The sequence below is a fragment of the Lygodium microphyllum genome, chromosome 8 (assembly GCF_053477565.2).
Source record: "Lygodium microphyllum isolate KBCC chromosome 8, Lygodium_microphyllum_v1.1.10, whole genome shotgun sequence".
Lineage (NCBI taxonomy): Eukaryota > Viridiplantae > Streptophyta > Polypodiopsida > Schizaeales > Lygodiaceae > Lygodium > Lygodium microphyllum.
The window spans coordinates 150,169,041-150,188,440 of NC_141142.1; the positions used below are offsets into that span (position 1 = coordinate 150,169,041).

At 42.3% G+C, this 19,400-nt stretch overlaps 1 protein-coding gene across 2 annotated transcripts in view; it reads right to left on the minus strand.

Annotated features, from left to right (window-relative positions):
• Positions 1–260: 260 nt before the first annotated feature.
• Positions 261–19,400, minus strand: part of LOC148032993 (DUF21 domain-containing protein At2g14520-like) — a 64,021-nt gene continuing 44,881 nt past the window's right edge. The window contains exons 5-12 of one of the 2 annotated variants that reach the window (XM_087683694.1): positions 6,345–6,484; positions 6,152–6,239; positions 4,927–5,003; positions 3,746–3,939; positions 3,319–3,593; positions 2,413–2,459; positions 2,016–2,320; positions 261–1,907 (exon numbers count right to left, since the gene is read on the minus strand). In XM_087683694.1, the coding sequence (XP_087539820.1) occupies positions 1,876–1,907; positions 2,016–2,320; positions 2,413–2,459; positions 3,319–3,593; positions 3,746–3,939; positions 4,927–5,003; positions 6,152–6,239; positions 6,345–6,484 (1,158 nt within the window). In that variant the 3' untranslated portion in view covers positions 261–1,875. The remainder of the gene's footprint in view (positions 1,908–2,015; positions 2,321–2,412; positions 2,460–3,318; positions 3,594–3,745; positions 3,940–4,926; positions 5,004–6,151; positions 6,240–6,344; positions 6,485–19,400) is intronic. The other variant, XM_087683692.1, reaches the window with a different exon arrangement.

Sequence of the window (19,400 nt, forward strand, 5' to 3'; positions counted from 1 at the left end):
AATACTTAATACTCGTACAAAAACTTATATATGAATAGTAAGATTCATCTTTACGAGTATTCGCACTATTTGCTCAATACACGAATAGCAAAGCGGTTGCAAGAACGAGTAGAATACCAGGCTGCAATCACACACCCCCTCAATGCAAAAAGTACACCTCGCAACAAGGGAAAAACCCTGCCGTGTCAGAGAGAGAACATGGCATTAGCCCAGCAAAATATATACCCACCTGCAGGCTCGCACACAACTAGGGAACAACCCTGCCATGTTAGAAAGATATATACCACCATGTTAGAAAAACCTGCAGGGTTTCCATTTACTTATGATCCAAGCGAGTGTTATAATCCCAAATCATGGAGTCCTAAAAACTTCAAATAGACATAACATTCAGTGGCCTTGCTCCATCAAAGTAGACTCAAATTAATCTGTACACATCAGACAGAACATCTTTGCTGGGAATCACTTAAGCTTTTCAATAAATTACCAAAAGGATCCCCTTCAGTCGAATATGACACGAAGTACAACTTAGTGTAAAGCCATGTTGACTAATCCAAATACTAGTATGTATACCCTTTGCCAAGTTGCCATCCGCCCTAACAGTCACCGTGTGTAGGAAACCAGAGGCGCACAACAAAACAATACTCCTCTCCCAGCAACCATAGTCCTGGGCAGAATGAGTAGTGGCATGGATACAAAAGCATTCCATTGCAACTTGTATCCTGAAAAAACAAATCAGTTTGTGACACATCAGAGAATATGAGCAAAGATCCTTTGACTTTAACAATCCCTTTATCTCAGCCTTAAGAATAAGAACTAGGCATTTCTATGGAGAACAAAATCACTCCCGCTCGTAATGTTGCACAATAGTCTTAGAATGTACACCTGCAACATGTGCAAGAAAGGCAAACTGTAAATACAAAGAAAATGCCTGAAGTAACCATGATGAAAGGTAAGTCAACAAGCGACACCAATAGTTGATGTTGCGAATGGCATGTGAATTAATCGAGGAGGGCAAACCAACCACCCCCAGAAACAAGATGCCACCTGCCACTGCCCCTTTAGAAGCTGGGCACCTTGAAGTTGCATTAACTTTCACAGGCTACTTTGATTATTCAAGGTCCTACATATCCTGGATTGGTGTAAAACATTGTGGCTCTAATGCAGCTCCACCTCAGGGAGCTCATTTTTTCTAAGATATCTCAGCGTCCAAACCTGTGGTTCAAGGATCACTATCTGGATATTGTCATCTCATTGGTTTGAGTCCAAAACGTCTTGCAAAATTTGTAATTGCTAGCTGTATTTTCTGATTCAAGCAGCACCCCATATATCTTGATAGACATTGGTAGACGTTAAGATCAGTGGCTTTTAGAAACAAGTTAACTTCAGTCATCCTACCACAACGTGCAAGTTTCCACCTTGTCTGTCAATGTGTGAATTCATATAGCCATGTTTTACCCCGCCCCCCAAAACCAAAACCTCCAAGGACAAAACAAGAAGCAAACACAAGTGTATCCAAACACGTACTTCAAGGTTCTGTAAAATGAAAATGGGAATGTTAGAAACCTCACTAGGTTCAAAGTCTGAAACAAGTCCTGAGCTTTGTTTGACATTATAGAGAGCGAAGAACATCACTTTAAAAGAAATCAGAACATTACTAGGTCGTTGAAATTTTGCTCCATGAAAGACCTTAAAGCCATGAAGATCAGATGATCTTGACAGTCAACTGAGGACTTCTACAAGCACAAAGCACTGAACAAAAGAGCACGCAGGAGTAGCTTCTGGTGTGGTTTGGAGCTCTTACCAATTTTCAGCACATTTTAAGTATCCCAAGTACTGTACAGTGGGCATTGGGCCTCCTTGAAGACCAACATGCCTTCAATCATTATTCCGCAAAAGAGATGTTCCTTCTACATTCAGAACAAACATAGCTCACATATGATGACAGTGTAAGTACAGCAGGAGCCCCAACGAATTTCACAAACTTCAAAGTGCTTGTTTCAACAAGGTTTACTCACCCAGGTCATTCGCACGCTTGCCACTTTTGCTATCTGCATTGCTTGTATGGTTCAAAACTGTAGCAGGTGATTGTGGAAACGACAAATTGGGAGACGGATTAAGTGTAGGTGTTGTCTTTGGTGCTTGTAAATGAGATGATAAAGGAGAATCTGTAGCAGGGGTGAGTTGAAAAGAAGCAACTGGTGAAGTTGACGTTGGAGTGTGCTGAAAAGATGATAAAGGTGATATTGTTGCTGTTGGTAAAGAAGATGAAAGTGGTGATATAGGTGACCTGCCTCCAGGCGGTAGCATATTCACCTTTATCCTGCAAGAAAGAGTGGTTATTATGGTAATATAAATAAAAATTCAAGAATCAGAGTGAGTAGTAGAGAAACCATAATCCAAAGGTCAAACTACCTATTGTGAACATCTATATACTCGTCTGTCTCATCCAAAATTTCCTCCTGCAATAAAACAGCACAAGAATCTATGGTCAAGGAAAGAGACCTGTTCTCTCACCAAACAAAATTGTTACACTTGCAGCTTGAACAACCAAGTGTGTTGTATAAGTATGCAGTATACTTCAAAAGTGTTGGACATTAGCAGCCAGAAAATACTTTACACCCGTGTTCTATACTCAGGATATGGAGGCTATTCATAGCACTTGGAATAAGTACAGCATAATGAAGCAATAAGCAGCACAAATACAAGTTTCAACAAGGTTACCATGCCAGAATCTTGATTGTATTACACGTACAATCCCAAACCTGGCTCTACTCTATCCATTCCATCCATGTGAAATGAGAAAGAAATAGCATGTACATAATCTGAATGCCATAACCAAAGCCTCTCAGGCAAATAGGTCGTCAAGGTGAACAACTGTATGCTTATGTTGCAAGGAGACCAAGAGAGTCCTAGAAAAATGTGTAAGAATGATCAAGGTTCATTTGAAGCATAATCCTGATACCTGCACCAGGTCACATGGATCAAGTCTGATCCTTGGAAATCGAGACAAGGTCAGCTAAGCATTTTGGTCATGCAATGTGTGTTACGGGTCTCCCTATGTTGGATTCAGCATTTCCAACCAGTCAGTTCCTACACTTTCTGAGTGGTGTTTGACAAACCACAACTTTCTATTTTGTACTTTCAATGCCCATGCTACCACAGTGAGCATTGATTTTGAGAAATTCTAATGTGTATACAATTAAAAATCAATGTTAAATTTGAAACACATTTTAAGCTAAAATTGTCACAAAAATGCTTGGCAAACCATATCAGTCATGTCAGAAATAACCTGCTGATCTGTAGATCAGACAACCATACCTGTAGAAGTTCCTCAATGACATCTTCCATTGTTATGATTCCCACAACCTCCTCATCCTGAGGAAAACTTGGAAGAGACTCCTCACTTATCTCTAAAATATCTCCTTGACCAGTTCGTTCCCATTTTTTGCCTCTTTGACCTAAAGTTTCACTGGTAGCATCATTCTCTCTTCGTATGCCAGATCCACTAAGGATGTTACGCTTGACTGTTATAACTCCTTGATCCATGGAACTCTCATCTTCAGGAATTTCCAAAGTCACCGCTGTGGGTGTGCCTGGCCTAGCACATGTACCAAAGTTAGAACCTTCAATAGTAGAGACTACCTCTATTCAACGCACATTGATTCATTGGCACAAATCGGAATCTATGGTTAAAACTGCCTCTACGTCAACACCTACTGATTCTGACAAAAAGTCAGTTACACACCTTGCATTATTTTGCCTTCCGAGTATCTCTTATGTCTTGAATTATTTAGCCTTCTGTCTAGCTGTCCCTTGGTTTCTTTGCTCCTGTTGATCCTTTCCTGTTTCTCTTCACTGTATCTCACAACTGCTGCCATGTGGCTATGTCCTTTTTGAAACTCATTTAAGATATCGTACAATGGCATGTTTTCAGGTACCCTTCATCACAAACGCATACAAATAAGAAGAGTTTCAGTAACAGAGGAATAAAAACAAACATCCTACCAAGCATGCGGTAACTTGCCACTTTTACATATAAAAGGCGTTTATTGTAAGTGATATATTAACCATATTTCTTAGAGTATTAAGAGTGCTTAGGTCCTTTTTGGGTATCCTGCGTCTTATAGATTTCCTCTACATAGGCAACAAGATCTGATAACTTACAGAGTTGTGCCAATTGGAAAGCTGTAAATGGGGTTTTTTTTTTTTGGGGTTAAATGTGGTGCTAAGTAACAAGTCTCATCACAGTTCTCAGCTGCAAGTTTGATGTGCAACAAATCGTTATTTATAAATCATTGAAATCATGGACATTCCTACATATTTGAAGTGTTCGCTGCTGATTGCAAATCACAACCTGCATCTTATAGCTTTCCTCGATATAGACATCATGATTGGACAGCTTACAGAGTTCTGCCAATCGGAAAGCTCTTTTTTTTTTCCTTGAGTTAAATGTGGTGCTAAGTGACAAGTCTAATCACAGTTCTCAGCTGCAAGTCTGATGTCCAAAAGATTGTTGTTTATAAATCATTGCAGTCATGGACATTTCTATAGGTTTGAAGTGTTTGCTGCTGCTTGCAAATCCTATCCTTTACAGACCTCATGATTTCAAAACTTTTGCATTTTTCTAAGATTTAGCCGAAGGCTACCCATTGAGCTAAAAATCACTTAACAGACATAAGAACGATATCATAATTTCCAGAATGTGAGTCTCCTAGTAATTTTAAAAGACTTACACAGACAAATACGTAAATAAAAGAAGGAAAGAAGACACATAACTTGATCCGTTCTATTTTTATGCTAAATTTCCTTTACCACAAAAAAACCTCTATGGAAAAAATAGCACAGAATCAAATGTGCTATTTCTGAGTGTCAATGTGCATTTTTTCCAAAGCTTTAGTTCTCTTCTTGGGTGTTAAGAAAAACCACCTTGGGATCTTCCGAATTGTAGCATGTTGCCTAACTGGCATTTCTTCTTCCGGACGTGTGGTCAGTAAATTTTTAACCTGAAAGTGAAAACATGTCATTACTTCGAGATATATACTAATTTTGCAATGTAGCGTCCTTGGAAACATGTTATAACTCTCCACCATAGTTGCAAGGGGTTTCTGAAACAGGAGGCATGAAACTGGTTTCATCGATTTCCTACGAGTTTTGTAATACGTTATGACTCCAGCAATGCAATGGTAGCAATTTCATTAAACTCATAGGATGAGTGATGTGGGGGAAAGGAGGGATGTGTGTGTGTGTGTGTGTGTGTGTGTGTGTGTGTGTGTGTGTGTGTGAGAGAGAGAAAGCACCACAACACGAATTGTGTATTAGTAAGAGCATGTAAGCAAAAGTAGGTCTGAACTCAACAGTTTACCAAGTGAGCCAAAAAAAAATATCTTCATAGTAGAAAGGCAGAGAGCAAGCACCTAGCCAAACAAGAGCTGCAATAGGCCAATTAATTGATGGACAGCACTAGGACCACACAGCCACTCCATCAATTGCCCAATCTGAACTTACAAGCAGCATACAAGCACTCTAGTGAGCCACTGTAGGAGGAGAGAAACATAAAGATGTGTGACAATGATGACCCTGCACAACCATCATGACTAGGGGATCCACTAGCCCTTTTCCGCTCCCTTCCCTCTCTCGGCTTCCTTTCCCTGTCCATCTCTCCCTTCGTGCCTGCCAGCCTTCTTCAATTCCTTCCTTCTGTCTCCTGAGTCCTTCTATCCTTCAAAAAGTCCAAAGATCCACCTCCACCACTACTTGCTAGAAACTTAACAGTAGCTCAAATCCTTGACCACCTCCCTCTCTCCCCATCCTTTCTGCTGGACCTAAACCAACACAGTAAGACAAGGTCGCCCTGAACCAACACGCTAAGATAGCAGGGTTACTCAGTCATGGCAAAGCACATATAATCATCAGCCCCACCTACTGCATCAGATTGCAAACCAGTGCAAACTAAGAAGAGAAAAGAAAGCCAGACGGTGGTACAGCACAATGTAAGCATGCAGGAAACTTTTGAGAGCAAAATCAACCCAGCCCTTTGACAACAGCTTTTTGAAATCTGTCTCCACCCTCTTTACAACCAAAGAGAGAATATTACACACTGACCAAACCATTGCTATACAAAAAAAGAAAAGACTAGGTAATATTCACGTACCAAAATGAGACCAATAATGTTCGTTGGAGATCCTGAATACACAGGAACTCGACTGTGCCCTTTTGTCATAATCAAATTCATTGTATTCCTGTTTCAGAAGAGTTTACAAAGAAAGAAGAAAGAAACATTAGAAAACAGGTTCCATGTCAAGAGAACCTTCAAAAATCAAGTAAAACTAACCAAAAAGGCATACATATCTAGCTTTGCATTCACATCAATGCAAAAAGTTGAAGTAATTGGAGTCATTGCATCCTTTGCTTTCTTCTGTGTCAACTCCAATGCACCAGCAATAATGGTAGTCTCATCATGGGTCAGTTCACCGCCTTTTCCAGCCTGTGGTTAGCATTGAAGAGTGTAATGTTAGATATACAGAAGAAGACATCCAGATTATCTAACCTTCCCTCCATAACTCTCTCTTTTGTGCACTAGTTGTTGCATTGGCAAGTAGATGTACTTTAGACATTCTAGCAAATGTGTAAAGGTCATGCAAACCATATGTGAAGCTAAAAACGAGCTAAAAGGACATGGGCCACCAGAGGAAAATCAATTGTCTGATGTTACATTCTTAAAACTCATAACACCACACAAAATAGCGTATGAACAGTGATTAATCTCATGCCATGAAGCCACCATATCACAGATGGCAACACCTTGCCAATATCCACTGCCACAATAATAAACCCCTTACGTGACCAATGTAAGTATGTCAGATGCTAAATCAAAGATAAAGGCACTCCTTGTAAGACAGATGTGCCAAATCCCTATCAATCTCAAGAAATGAAACAAGGGTGAATGTTGTGCCTAAATTGTGAGAGACCTGAGCATTCCTCCAAAGACCCCTCAACAACTAGTAATCTCTCTCTCTTTGTCTTTCCATAAAGGTTGCTGATATCAAGGAATAATCAGATGTGCAAAAGTCCATCTAGCCAGCATGCAAATGCCATATTCACCTCTGGTAAAAACAAAACTCAAAAAACAGTCAAAATGTGACAGCAGGAAAGACAAAACTTGTTGAAGCCCTTGCACAGTACGAATATCCTGCACCATCATGCACGGGCAATGGTCAAAGTCATGCAAGAATATCTAACAATGGAGCGACTGCATGGCGGATGACAACCCCTGCTGATATGTGAATCAAAAAGGAAGGCATTTCGGGTAGCCCAGTTATGCCAACAACCCCAAAATGCAGGAAGTGAAACACAATCTTCATATGTGGCTGCACAAGATCTGAAAATTTAGGCTTTCCAAATACCCAATCATGGGGGTGCATGGTAGTTCCAACCACATGACACTAGATTTCAGATAAAAGGGACCACATCTTTCTTGCCACCCAGCATAAGATAAACCAATGATGACATGTATCTACTCTTGTAGTACAGAAGAAGCATGAACCATTGGAGACATTGCATCTAAAAAGTGCAAAAGCAAGAGGGAGACCACCCACCAACATTCACCAAATAAATACCTTGTATTTGAAGGGAGTTTTGTTGAGTCAACCCACAATCACCGTTGATTTCCAGCATTGCATGCTTTTATGAAGGCCCCAAATGGAATTGTCCTTGTGTGTCAGAGCCAATCATAATGCTTAATAAGCAAATGATAAATCCGATTAACGGATGCACACTCCAAGCACAACCATCCCTTAAGTCTCCAATCTTGCTAGGAACTACCTAAAAAAAGGCTAGGGAAGGGCTATCAATCACCCAAAGATGATAAAATAGTTTCCTGCAAGTCACAATAGCCTCTGGGAACACCAAATATCATTTGGACCTATGAGAAAGACATCAAGGTTTGTCATGTAGACAAAATGACATCAGCAATAGAAATCAATCCAAGCCATGCCATTTGATTTAACCTAGCTCTAGCTTATTGCTTCCCTTCCCATGAAACAATCTTAGAGACACCTGGCAATTTAGCCTGCATAGAGTTGGCTTGCAGACAATCATGACTCGGATGCCAGTCAGATTTCTAAGGCACCACTTTCCATGAGCTGACCAAGTGAGTCAACAAAACAGAAGATTTGAGATTCAGAAGCTGGTCAATATTGATTACATGCCACCATGAGCGTTGTAATCTTGTATTTAGATGCATGATGCCCTTATCTTCAAGACAGACTCACAAGAGGGAGACCCAAGGCTGTTGGCGAGGCACATAGCTCCAAACAATGGGCATCTATGTGCCATCATGTGCCACCCCCCATTCTTTTTTATGTACAAAATATCCAAGAGATGCCTGAATGCATAGAATCCTTTTTCCCAAGCATAAAACAAACAGATTGAGTAGTATCCCTCGAATTGGTCTTTGACCAAGGTAACACTAGCAAACAATACAAAATCATGGGCAGCATTTGTCTGAGCCACTGTAAGATGCACGTGAAAAGGCTACACTTGTGATTCCCCATAAGCAAATATGCAACCATATGTGCAAAGTTCCAATCTAGCAATTGCTTAGATAATGCATTCACGCCCAGAGGATAGCCCCGGTGTCTTGCAATGCATCCTCTAGTTACCACCTCCCCTTACCATCCCTCTTAAAAGTCTCATTCCATACAATTGATGAGGGCAGATTTGGTGGTATTAATATACAGCCTCAAAGCTTGAGTAAAGAAATCCCATATGTCTAAAGCTTTGCAGAAGTTATCCCAATCATCCTTCAAGATCACAAAGGTTTCATTAGCCAAGGCTTGGCAAATAAAATGTTGGTGTGAAGGAAGGGACAAGCCTACCAGCTCCTCATTGGCACCCAAGTGTGATCACATTGTCAGAATAGGGTGTCTTGCAAGAGCAAAAATAGAGGACTCAAAAGGGCAGCCCTGTTTGATAGATCAAGAACGAACAAATGGCTCTGTAACACCACAATTAAGCATGATTCTCGAGGATGAACCCCTACTAATAGTGTATATTAAATGAGATATTTTGGGCCCAAACCCCATCTTTTACAAGAGTTTGGCAAGCAAAGACCATTCAAGTTAGTCAACGGCTTTCTCCAAGTCCAATTAAATAAATATTACTTCCCGGTTTGTATGTTGGGCATAGTCAATGCACATTCGCACATTCAAGATGTTATGTAGAATGTTCCTCCCCTTAATACAGCCATACTAAGCAAGATGCACAATATCAACAAGATGTTCATGCAATCGACTAGCCAACACCTTGCAAAATATCTTATACATAGTAACCATCAATGAAATGGGTGGTCTCCAACTCTTTGAGCATCGAAGGTGAGTGAACCTTCGGAATCAGCTTAATAACATCCTCTTTCCATGAGACAACAGTTGCCCAAACTTCCCGATACATAGTGGTCAAGGGTACCTTCAAGAGATTGGAATAGATCTCAAAAAACTCAATAGTGAGTCCATACCAACCCAGGTTTTTGTCCTTGGGTAAATTAGTGAAACATCCATCACCTCATTCTCACAATTTTCAACCTCTAAATTTGCAGCAATATCAAGCAATACTTGATCAACTCATAAAAACATAAACCATATAGTGGTAATTCTGTCTAAAATGGGTTGTTGTTACCCAAATAGATTCATGAAATGTTGCCGACACATTTGCACAAGAGCCTAGGGATCTATGACCATTTGGTAAGTAGAACTTTGGAGCCTCACCACATTCTCACATGCGAAAGAGGCATGTGATCCCCTATATGATTTATGTGATTGATAGCTATTATCCTACAACTCCTCTAACAAAGCAACAATTTTAACATCTTGATGGGATTGTAGTTGAAAGTGTTTGATGATGATCCGCAACAAACTGTCCATGCCACATGAGATTATTAGAGCCAAGTTTGTTGCATCCCCCCATGATGATGGAGGCCCTTTTTCAAACCATAAGCTTCATACACAAAGTGCGTGACACGCACCTAGATAGGCTATCTAGGAAAGCCTTCAAGGCATCTAGCCAGCTAGCTCAAGCAAGACAAAAGACTTCATGGTATGTACAGGTTGAGCAATGGCTTACACGATATGGGATTGACACAAACCATATCCACATACCCCCCCCCCCCTTTTCAGTATGGACCCCTACTCCCCTTCATACACCTCCCCCAAAGAGAAGCGTATGAAGGGGGAGTCAAGGTCATACTCAAAGGGGGGGAGATGGTCCATCACCTCCATACACAGAATACATGACATGCACCCTGATAGACAACCTATGAGAGACTTCGAGGTCTCTAGGCAGCTAGCTCAAGCAAGACAAGAGACTTCAAGGTAGAAAGACTAGAGAGGTTTTAACACAATCAAAGTCTCAATCGTGTACACATACATGAGGGATATTGATTGATTGAGCCGTCCAACTTGGCCAATCCAAACATCTTAGACCCTAACACAGGGATCAACAACACTTTCATAGGCAAATACAAGAGACTATTCCTCAAACTAGAGCTAGGCCCTCTACACCTCTATGAGGTTGTATCAACTAGAGCTCTCTATTTGTCAACTAGAGTTCTCCTTACTTGTAGCTTTTAGCTTTTTATACTACCCATTACACTTTCATTTATTGTTCTTTCCAAAAAGTTTGTATTGTCATACAAATAATTGTAGCTCATGGTCTCATAGGTCATTTTGGCATTTTGCAGACATTGATATATCATTTCCTCTGTGTGTGTGTGTGTGGGTGTGGGTGTGTGTGTGCGTGTTTTGGGGCGAGGCACCCTGAACTTGCCTACCCTTACCCAACCCACCCTTTGCATCCCTCTTTGTGGACATGTCCCATCCCACCCTACGACATCCCGTTTCCCCCCCCCCAAAAAAAAACCCTACACCCCTTGCCCTACCTAACACCCCACCCCACCATGTCCCAACACCCCACCCTATCCCGACACTCCCCCACCTTGTCCCAATGTCTACATTCCCCGCTCTGTATCTGTCCCACCCCACCCTAAAACAATCCCCACCCTGCCTCAACACCTCACCCCACCTTAACAACTCGTCCCTGCCCTGTATGTGACCCACCCTCTCCTCCACATGTCCCTACCTCACCTTGTACATGTCCCTACCCCTCATCCCCCAAGCTTGCAACACTGTACCCCTCCCCCGCATTGAATTGGTTGCTCCCCTCCCCCCCCACCCTACACTTGAAGCATGTTGAATCAACTGCCCCTCGACCCTAAAGTGCCTTGAATCAAACTCTCCCACAAGTCCAACTCAACAACACAACATGGAAAAGGTCCCAATCGAGCTACTAATCACAAATGTTGTTAACAAAATCAAAAGAGAATGTGACAATGGATTGAGCATAGTGAATAGGCAACCGAGTGATAAGATTAAAAAGCTTAAATTGAATATTGAAGCTCAAGATGAGGAGATTAAATCACTTGAGCAGCAACTTAATGACATAAATCTTAGTCCCAAATTGAAAGAAGGAGAAATCCAACCCAACATGATCAAGAAGCACACCCGCATTAAGGAAGAAGTCGAACAACTCCAAAAGAAGGAAGAAGCGATGAATAAGGAGACCGTATCTTGGGCAAAGATGCTCAAGAAAAGTCAATAACAAGTAGAGGAAGCAGAGCAATGGATTCAAATTGCAAAAAAAAGGGGCACAACTAGCAAACACATCCATAGCAACCATAATTAATGACACACTTGAGAAGAAACAAAAACGGAAAGTGAGAGTACTCCATGTTCAGGTGACGGAGCTATAAATGCATAAGAGGAAGATGACACCCAAGAGTTATACACGCTCATGGACTTATACACTCTCGTAAAAATTAATAAAGGCATATACATATCTGTGCTTGGAAAGTGGGTAAAAAAGGAAGAGACCTCGAAGGAGTGTACTCTCATCCTCCGCTTCCCCACCATGGAAGTTAGGAGAGACTTCCTAGCTCCACAGCGCATGTTGAAAAGTACGAGTGTGTTTTTGGGCACTAATCTTACACTAACCCAACTAGCGCACATGAGGGAGTGCATGCCACGAATCAAGGCAGTTAGGGAGGGCAAGCTAGCCTTTTAGAGAGGAGGAAGAGTCATGGTCATGGAGAGGTGCACCAAATGATGGTGCAAGACCTATGGGACCAACCTTGTAGTAGCAACTTGGAATTGTAATGGGACTCTACGAGTAGTCGTGGGAGCATTTGAGGAGACATTCAAAGGGAGGGGCATAGTATTTTACTCAGAGACACATCCAAGGGCTGCATACTACACTCCCATGAGTGATAGGTTATAGATAGGAGTCAACATATAGAAAGGAGATACGCACTGTCCAGAGTGGCTGGGTTTAGGAGCACTGGCCATACTCTTCAAAGAGGAACTCCAACAAATAATCCACGTGGTTTGTCAAGATAAGCATGCCAAATACATGTGGGTAAGAGTGTCGGGTGAGGAGCACACTCTATACAATGACATATACTATTTTCCGCTAATGACATCTCACTACACCCCACCAAAGGAACAATCACCATACGTAGCATTGGATGAGGATATTTGGGAGTTTTCCAGGAAAAGAGATGTCATGCTACTAGGAGACTTTAATGCTACAATTGTGCCTCCCGCTAAGTGTCTTTCCTTGATACATATGAGGAGTTATTACAAGAGCAAAATGCGGTATGGTTGCTAGTTTAGCTCTAATGATCTCATGTGGTAGTGAAGCCTTATATCTAATCATCCTAGAAATCATGGATACAAGTGGCCTCTTCGTTTACCTCCATCCATCATACGTGCAACCTAATCGACCGTGGCGATCAAGACTAAGGCCCATACATGTAATCCGTAGAGTAATGTGGATGTTACTAATGTATCAAAGAGCCACATGTTAGTGCAAGTTCCTAAAACTGCACCTATGAGCACATCCTCTCCAAGCCACCTAGTGTTGCATAACCTCGTGCCAATCTAGTATCTACTATCTCCCTCATAGAGAAAGTAGGACTTGCGAATAGCTCCCCCAAATATGTATATGAATCCACATACTCCAACTCCTCCAACCTATATGTGAGTTAGGTGTTGATCTCTTGATCCACTATGGTGGTGTTACCATCACCTTGGTTTTACCAAGGTTCACTGAGAACCCACTCTCTAACGTGTAAGAGTGTAGTGCATCCAAATGTCTTTGTAGTCCTTGTGGGGAATCAACCATCAATACAATATCATTTGCATATAAGAGGAGAGGTATCCAAGTGGCAACTAGTAGAGCTCCTTCATCTCCTCCCAAGGATATGCAGTCAATGATTCCATTAATGTATATGCCAAATAGCATTGGAGAGAGGGGGCATCCCTACCCCAATGTTGGAGTGCACAAAAGTTCAAATGCCCTCAAATGTCCGTACTCTACCAACAACCCTCTCATACAGTGCCAAAATCCCCCAACTCAGCTCCTTAGGCACTCTCATGGCATGTAGTCTATGTATCATTTTATATCTCAACACTATGTCACACTGCTACCATGTTGGCACCATGCCGATGGGGTTAACATGTGAAGGAGCGTGATAAAGGATATCTAGCTAGGCCATTAAGGATGGTTAGTCCATGTGTCATACCCATCTCCACAAGATATCTCCCACTCTGTAACTTCTTCCATGTCCTAGGAGATCCACTGCATCTTACTTTGGTATGCACAACTCTCAGCTTGCTTTGGGTTACATGGCTTTAGCCTGGACAGGCTACCTCCATCCATTACTCCCTTGATGCATAGTCGCTGACCTTGAGCCGCTCAAAGATTTGCAAGGTTATCAAGATGAATCTCACCCAATTAGACATTAGAAGGACATGATTGGCACTAGTAAATGAATTAGAGATGGAGATCACTTTCGAGAGCATTTTCTCCATACTACAAATGATGGATTTATAGTCCAACTAAGATACATGAACACCCACCTCTCACATGGGATTAAATATGCTATTGGTTAGTTGCATACCTTTTTACACCAATTAGAGATTGAGACTAACAAATACAAATCCATGCCACCAAAAGAGTGCACATGGAAAATATGTCACCTAGAGTCAAAGACAAAGGAGCACCATGTTTGCTAATGCCCAATATACTACCTGAAGTAAGGCCATTTCCACTATCTATTTAGGGGCGGGGCGGGTTTGGGCCACTATCTAGAGGCATGGATTTCACTAACCAATGGTGTCTTGGTCTCTTCCTCTTAAAGAAGCAACAGCTTTGAGATTTGCTCCTCAAGAGTACACCAGCTCCACGACACCTAGGTCCCACCTAGACGCAGCTTACACATTTCTTTGCGAGAGAGACCTCACGAGGTTCCACAACAGCCATAGTCTCAATCATCCACACATACATGGAGGATCTTGATTGATCCAACTATCCAACTTACTGAGTCGAACTTCTTAGACCGCGACATAGGCATTGACGACACTTCCATGCACAGATACAAGAGATTATTGCCTCAAAGTCCTCTACATCCCCATGAGATTGTTTCAACTAGAGCTCTTTATTTGTCAATTAGAGTTCTCCTTACTTCTAGCTTTTACTCTCCTTGTATTGTCTATTACATTTCATTTACTATTCTTTCTAGACACTCGTACCATCATACAAATAATTGTAACTCATGCTCTCTCTCTCTCTCTCTCTCTCTCTCTCAAAGAAGCTTGGATTAAGTAAAAGTATTTACATCATACCTTCTGACCTGCCATGAAAATCCTAGATGGGACCACCTTAGACACAACCACAAAGAGATGCAAAGCCCGCCGCCCACGTCCAGCTGGTCTGTGCCCTCGCAAGAGGCATTATCTATAGATACAAAGAATACTACACCATCAAAGGGGGACCCTACCTCACCAAGTTAGACTCTCTATGCTAAACAAACCCATAAGAGATATCCTGAGATGAGAGTGCTTTCGAAGCAGTTCCACATTGTATCTGGCTTAAACGTCATTTTGTACTCATCAACTATGTATTGTTCACTATTTACTCTCCATTAAGATAGTCGTAGCATTAGATGTCAATTGTTTTGGAACATGGGAAATTTCTTGAATTTTTAGATGTAACATTTTGTTCTCATAGGCAGATTTGGCCTTTTGTAGACTATTCCTTCTGTGTGTATGTGTGCGCGTGCGTGTGCACGCACACACCCACCTCTTAGCTACACACACACATCCACTCCACCCACCCACCTCTTGGTAATGAACTATGTGCACCTATTGTTGGCCCAAATGGGCAATAATTGTGTGATTAATTTAATGAAGAATGAAGGAGAATGAAAGAATTAATCGATACACAACAACACTCAATCACAATTGAGAAGCAATGTACAAATCAATAAGAGATATCACAATTATTGGGGGTAAAGGCGCCTCTGCCTAGTTGCCCGTGTATTACTACACTGACAGTCACCGCCATTGCACACTGCAGGTGGCGGGCGCCCGTCACCATCACGTTATTCTTTATTCTTTTAGTGACAGTTTGAATAAAGGAAGGCCCGGTCACACATTGTGACTGTTGGAGTTCCCATTTCTAGTCTCTCCCTTTCTTGCTCTTGCTCTCCTGCTTATAGCTCTCGAGTCGAACCTTCGATCCGTCGCTCCCTTTCAACTGGTATCAGAGCTTTGCTTTCCGACTCTTGAGCTTGGTTCGTGGCATTCTCAGCATCCCATCGACTTCCTACTTGCATTGGGTCTCCTTCCTGGCAGCCATATCCGACTCCTTCTAGCTCCCGTCACTCCCCGGCTTCCCAAGCACCTTCCCACCATTGTTGGGCACCTTCAGGGCATTACATCAAAGATATTTGATCATTTTCTTCAGGGTTTACTTCAGTTCTCAAGTCTCACAGGCTGTAAACAAGATTGGAGCAGCCACCATTGAAGCTCCCTTGCTTCATATCTCGCTTGCCTTTGAACAAGACTTGCTAGAGCTTGTTTGAGGCCTTCCTTGGCTTTAACCGGACCCCTCCGAAGCTTGGTCACCATTTTTTGCAGCCCCAGGACCAACATTTACAGTTGGTGGAATCACGCAGCCCTCCCATATGTGTCTTCAGCATTGACAGTCACAACAGCAGCTCTCCCCCTCCATTGGCACTTGGAAAGGCTCCATTTCAGGCATATGAGCATGCTTTGATGCTTGGTTTTGATGGTTGATGTGTTGGCATAGCATTTGGACTGATTTAACACTGTTTTGGGACTGTCATAACAGTCCACAGGCAGTTTATGACAGTGTTACACTGACATTTAATGCTACAGCTTGTTTGGTATTGTCATTTGATGCCTGGTTGGTCACGTTTGATGCCCGGATGTTAGGGGAATGTATGCCTATTGTTTGGCAATCATTTGGAGCTGATTTTGGTGCTGAAATTCTCAGTTTTGAACAGTAAATCATTGTTGTACACAATTGGGCTGAAGTCATTTTACTCATGTATACTTATGCCTATGCTTCTCAGGCTATGTTTTGGACATTTATGGTGATGTATTGACACTTGGGGCTCGACATAGAGCTTGGTTTTGATTCGGGATCATTGGTTGAGCTTGAGCTCGCTTTGCAAAGCATTTGGATGCTCTGTCTTGGATGTACTTATGGCATGTATGTTGCTTATGTCTGACCGGTCTTGACATGCTTAGCCTATGCCATTACTACATGCTAGTTACATTGTTTGGAGCCTATTGCTACTAGAGCTCGGTCTTGGCTTGACCTTGGATTCTCGGAGCTTACTTGAGCTACTTATTGGCTTGCCAGAGTTGTATCTTGGGATGTACTTGATGTCTTACATGCTTATGGATGCTACATACGGATGCTCTACCGCCTACATATTCGAGATGTACTATTGATGTATTGTCTTGGACTTAGTCATTGGCACTGTGTCTTGCCTTGGCTTGAGCTCTTGAGCTCGTACATACGGCTTTTGTGCCAGTGGGAGCATTCTTGAATGCTTATTAGACATTGAGAAGGTGGTACTTTTATGCATTGAGCCGTTACATGCTATTGAGCAGTTACAGACACTTGAGACTTTGGGACTTCTTACCTTTTGGGATGATACATCATATGTCTTGGTTCATTGTATGCTTATGAGCTAAGTCTCATTTTTGAATCCGTATCTTTGTGAACTGACACCTACTTGTGTCAAGTTTTGGTAGTGGCAGGAACACTTAACCCCATTGCCTGGGGGGTGTGCCTACTCACTGGCAGATGTTTATATGACATACTTGGGTGTTGGATTGTTAACCCTCAAACGAACGAAGGTGGAAAATCCGGAAAAGCTAAAGCAGAAGACAAAGACAAAGGCCAAGGCAAAGAGAAACGGAAGACAAAAACGCACAAGGAGAAGAGTCCTAAATAAGGGAGAAAGGCGCACAAGGAAAAGCGCAAGTCAAAACTTTTGTAAAAGAGCGCAAGCGCATCATGGTTTAATTCAAGGAGCGTCGGGCTCTCACCCGTGCAATTTGTAAATGTAGACGGGCGGTGGAAAGAAAGCTGGGAAGATAGAAGGACAATGGAAAAAAGGGGCCTAGGCTACGGCCGGCCATGTAAAAAAGGGGAAAAGGGGATGACCGCCCAAAAGGGATTTAGGGTTTTGTATATAAAGTTGAAAAGTGAATGAGAAGCTCATTCTTGTGTATGGCCAAAAGTAGCTCTCCTCTTCTTCTTCTTCTTCTTCTTCTTGCTTGCTTGAGCTTGTGCTTGAGAGAGAGTGTGTGAAAGTGTGAGGGAGTGAGTGTGTGAGGGTGAGGGACTGGGGAGGAGAAGCTCTTCATCTTCTCCTCTCTTCTTCTCTTCTCTTCTCTTCTCTTCTCTTGCTTGCGGCAATGGAGCTTAGAGCGTGGAGCTTGGGGATGGAGCTTGCTTGAAGCTTGCACTTGGATCGTGGAGCTACCGAAGTGCGCGAGAGAGGAGGTAACTCAATCGGCATGGAGGTAAGCTCACTACACTCGTAGATATGGATGGCGCGCCGGCTATGTGAGCGGTAGCCATTAGTGCTCGACTTGGAACGCTTGAACAATAAGCGATCCGTGGGTCTTGGCGGTTGAGCGAAAGCTCCCACATGGATTCATGCTCATCGACCATCATATGCTTATGCTATGCCCGCATGATGCCAGCTTTGGTCTTGGCAGTATCTGATTGCCTTGGGATCCGATTTTGGCACTGTTAGCTCTCTTTTACTGAAATCTGAAATTTATTACAGCAAGCATATATGTATGGACTGACATGGATTTTTCATGCTGAAACACTCTGAAATGATGTACTTTCACTAGTACTTGGTGGGCAGCAGCTTTGGTTCCACTTTCTTCGCCATTTTTCCTCGATTTTGGTGATTTTTTGGTCATTTTCTGCAGTAAACAGCAAGCAGTTTTGAACTGTCTACAATCTTCCAGCCTGCATTATGGCGAGTTCGTCCACTGATCATGCTATTTTCAACATCACTATTGGTACGAATTACTCTTATTGGAAGAGCCAGATTTGGCAGCTGTTGGTACAGAAATCGCAGACCAAACCTTTGAGGTTAAGCAGGCATCCGCCTGCAACTATGCCAAATGAGGAATGGCTTGAGCTTGATGAGTTATGCAAGTCCACTATTGTATTGTCTCTCACAGAACAGGTTCACTATAATGTCTTTGAGGAAGAACAGAGTGCATGGCAGTTGTGGGAAAAGATCAAAAATCTCTATGACAAGAAAAGTCCAACGAGTCAGATGTATTGGCTGAAGCAGCTTATGGATCTGCGCATGAAGGAGAATGTAACTATGTCTCCTCACTTGAGCCAGTTCCATGCTATACTCAAGAACTTGACTTCGCAGAACATCACTTTTGCAAAGGATGTCACTCCTCTTTTCTTGCTTGGTACTCTAAATGAGTCATGGGATGTATTCCGCACTGCATTATGTGCCTCTACTGCTACCTTGAAATTATCTGATGTTGAGAGTGCTCTTCTGCAGGAAGAGGTTAACCATAAGAATTTGGATGCCTCTCGTGTGTCTCATGCTATGACAGTTAGAGGCAGGAATGATGGATATGGAAAGCATGGTAGTGGTAGTGGCCGTGGACGAGATTCTCAAAAATCTCAGTCCAAGTCTCGTGGGAAGTCACGTAGCAAATCCCGTGGTAGGAATGCAAATGTTACTTGTCACCATTGTGGGAAAAAGGGCCATATTAGGCCACAATGCCATGAATTGCACAATGAAAGGTGCAAAGATAAGGGGAAAGACAAAGTGCAGGATAAGTCTTCTGGTGGCAGCATAATACCTGCAAAGTCCAGTGTTAAAATTGAAGAGATCAATGTTATGCAACCTGAGAATGTTAATGATGATGATTATATCCTAGCAGCTTCTTCTAGTGCTTCGCAGATGACAGAGATACTCTATG